Genomic DNA, 3,511 nt, shown 5'->3' with positions numbered 1-3,511 from the left:
CTGGGGGCCTGTCCCTGAGTGCTGGGGACGCGGACTTGCAAGTGCGGCAGGACGTCCGGAACAGGACCCTGCGGGCGGTGTGCGGACAGCCGGGCATGCCCCAGGACCCCTGGGACTTGCCGGTGGGGCAGCGGCGCACCCTGCTGCGCCACATCCTCGTAAGTGACCGTTACCGCTTCCTCTACTGCTACGTCCCCAAGGTGGCCTGCTCTAACTGGAAGCGGGTGCTAAAGGTGCTGGCGGGTGTCCTGGACAGCGTGGACGTCCGCCTCAAGATGGACCACCGCAGTGACCTGGTGTTCCTGGCAGACCTGCGGCCTGAGGAGATTCGCTACCGCCTGCAGCACTACTTTAAGTTCCTGTTTGTGCGGGACCCCTTGGAACGCCTCCTCTCTGCCTACCGCAACAAATTTGGCGAGATCCGAGAGTACCAGCAACGCTACGGGGCTGAGATAGTGAGGCGGTACAGGGCTGGGGCGGGGCCCAGCCCCGCAGGCGACGATGTCACATTCCCTGAGTTCCTGAGATACCTGGTGGACGAAGACCCTGAACGCATGAATGAGCATTGGATGCCCGTGTACCACCTGTGCCAGCCTTGTGCCGTGCACTATGACTTTGTGGGCTCCTATGAGAGGTTGGAGGCTGATGCCAATCAGGTGCTGGAGTGGGTACGGGCACCACCCCACGTCCAATTTCCAGCTCGCCAGGCCTGGTACCGGCCAGCCAGCCCCGAAAGCCTGCATTACCACTTGTGCAGTGCCCCCCGGGCCCTGCTGCAGGATGTGCTGCCTAAGTATATCCTGGACTTCTCCCTCTTTGCCTACCCACTGCCTAATGTCACCAAGGAGGCGTGTCAGCAGTGACCATAGGGTGTGGGGCCAGCAGCTGGTGGGGACTGGTTTCAACGCCAGCTTCCTGTGCGTCTGCCTGTCATTCGGAGAAACCCTGGCTCTGGGGCTTGGGGCTTCTCAGGATGCCTGAATGGCAGAGACTGCCCTCAGATGTTCCTTGTCCAGGGTGGGTGCCCACAGTGACTCAGAGGACAGGGCTAGGCAGGAGACTTGCTGCTTCTCATTGGGGGGGTCTCTTGGGGGACAGACACCAGTTTGCCAGTGAAGCAACATACCTGATCTAAAGACTGGCTCCAGATCCCAGGCTGCCGGGATTACGCAGTCCACTTGGTCTACCTTAATTTAACCTGTGGCCAAACTCAGAGATGGTACCAGCCAGGGGCAAGCATGACCAGAGCCAGGGGACCCTGTGGCTCTGATCCCCCATTTTATTCAACCCATGTGCCTCAGGACTGGAGTGAGTAATCATACCTTATAAATGACTTTTGTGCCTTTCTGCTCCAGACTCAACATTTCCTGCACCTGCCAGTTCTTTCCATTTTTCCAAGGAAAGGAAAACGGAAGCAGGGTCCTTGCCTGGTAGCTCCAGGACCCAGCTCTGCAGGCACCCAAAGACCCCCTGTGCCCAGCCTCTTCCTTGAGTTCTAGGAACCTCCTCCCTAATTCTCCCTTCCTTCCCTACAAGGCCTTTGAGGTTGTGACTGTGGCTGGTATATCTGGCTGCCATTTTTCTGATGCATTTATTTAAAATTTGTACTTTTTGATAGAACCCTTGTAAGGGCTTTGTTTTCCTAATAGCTGACTTTTTAATAAAGCAGTTTTATATATAAGGTGAGCATTTCTGTGATTTCCCTTGGAGCTCCTGTGGGCCCAGCAGATCTCCTCGATGTCTGTCTCCCCATGTCAGGGGAGGCAGCCTGTAGGTAGAGAAAGTAAGGTATAACTTGGTTGGGTTGGTCCAGTGGGCCATTGCCATTCCATGGAGACTTTGGGGGCTTTCTAATAGGTTATCCCAGATCACAGACTCAGATTCTGGGATGTCACCAAAGGGCAAGCCCTGTTAGGAATGGCCTCAGGTCCAGAGCATACCTACTTGGATTATTCCCTAAAAAAGTAGGTGGGTAGGAGATACAGGATCCTTCTCCTCTTATTCAATAAGAGTTGAACGAGAAGGTCCCCCAGAGCATTTTCTTTCTTTCTTTTCTTTTTTTGTTTTGAGTTGGAGTCTCAATCTGTTGCCCAAGCTGGAGTGCAGTAGCACCATCTCGGCTCACTGCAACTTCCACCTCCCGGGTTCAAGTGATTCTCATGCCTCAGCCTCCCAAGTAGCAGGGATGACAACAGGCACATGCCACCACACCTGGCTAATTTTTGTATTTTTAGTAGAGATAGGGTTTTGCCATGTTGGCCAGGCTGGTCTCAAACTCCTGACCTCAGGTGATCTGCCCACCTCGGCCCCTGCAAAGTGCTAGGATTACAGGTGTGAACCACTGCACCTGGCCCCAGACCATTTTCAAATGAAAAAATTGTGTGAGCAAGGAGATTTTTTCTGGCATTACAAGGAAGGCAGGCAAGGAGGTTGAGTGAGGGTCAGGCTCTTGTTGTCTTAGGTCCAGAGAAAGCTGTGGAAGGAACACAGTTGGAGCAGCAGAGGACAGGCTTCAGTATGGCCCATTGCCCCATTGCTCTCCAGAGATCCCAGGCCCACCAGGAGTTGCTGGGCCCATGGGAGAGATGCAAGGGCAGACCTGGCCATTCTCTGTTAGCCCTATTTCACATACCCCCAGTGGGAACTGCTGTACTTTAGGGACCTGAGGCTATGGTAAGAGGTGGGGTCCAAGGAAGGGAGGCGGGGGGGCCCCCTTGCAGGTGCTGCCTGTCCCTAGCTTTGCTATTGGTTGGACTTTGGAGAGGAAAACTAACACTATTTCCCAAATTTGGGGTAGGGGGCTTCTATGGGCACTTATGGCTCTCCACCATGACTCATCAGGCCATGTTGCTTCCAGGAGTCCTTACCTGACCCCCTGTCTGGTTCAGATGTCCTTCTTCAGAGTCCCCTTGGCTCTGGGGACTTTACCTAGACCGATCAAGTCCCAGCCCTATTCCTCACCAGCTGCCTACCTATCTCTCAGAGCCTCTGTTTTCTCCAGTGTGTCGTGGGAATGAAAACACTGATCTCATGCAGGTTGCTGGGGTAGGAGGGAGTTAATGAAAACAAAATGAATAAAAGGGCCCATCCCGGCACCTGGCTCAGTGGATGTTCTTTTGGATGCTGGTTGAACACCTGACCCCTCAGAGGCCTGTGGGGATGAGGGAGAAGCCAGGACACTGTGTCCGGCCCAGCACTGGAGATCACTACTACCTCTAGGCAGGGCCCCTTTGACCTCTGGGTTTACTTCCTCTACCAATGAGTCAGACCTTCTCTGAGTTTCCGACCCCTCAGGACCCCCGTACTGCACCCTCTTTTTCCTCCTTGCCTGGGACCTTTAGCGGCTCCAGACATACAGCAGCTAATCAGTCCCCCCTAACTGGGGCCTGCAGCACAAACAGAGAACCTGGAGAACAAACACTGGGGCCAGCTGCTGTACTCACTCCATTTAATCCTCACAACAGTCACGTGCCGGTGGGGTCATCCTGTTTTACAGACATGGAAACTGGCA

At 54.4% G+C, this 3,511-nt stretch overlaps 1 protein-coding gene across 1 annotated transcript in view; it reads left to right on the top strand.

The window, feature by feature from the left end:
* Nucleotides 1-1,681, top strand: part of CHST14 (carbohydrate (N-acetylgalactosamine 4-0) sulfotransferase 14) — a 4,581-nt gene extending 2,900 nt beyond the window's left edge. Inside the window, exon 4 of the mRNA XM_011989345.1 lies at nucleotides 3-1,681. Coding sequence (XP_011844735.1) covers nucleotides 3-863 — 861 coding nt within the window. The 3' untranslated portion in view covers nucleotides 864-1,681. The remainder of the gene's footprint in view (nucleotides 1-2) is intronic.
* The last annotated feature ends 1,830 nt before the right edge of the window (nucleotides 1,682-3,511 follow it).

The sequence above is a fragment of the Mandrillus leucophaeus genome, unplaced genomic scaffold (assembly GCF_000951045.1).
Source record: "Mandrillus leucophaeus isolate KB7577 unplaced genomic scaffold, Mleu.le_1.0 Scaffold35, whole genome shotgun sequence".
Lineage (NCBI taxonomy): Eukaryota > Metazoa > Chordata > Mammalia > Primates > Cercopithecidae > Mandrillus > Mandrillus leucophaeus.
Note: the sequence above shows the minus strand (reverse complement) of the source record. Positions and strands in the feature narration are given on the sequence as shown.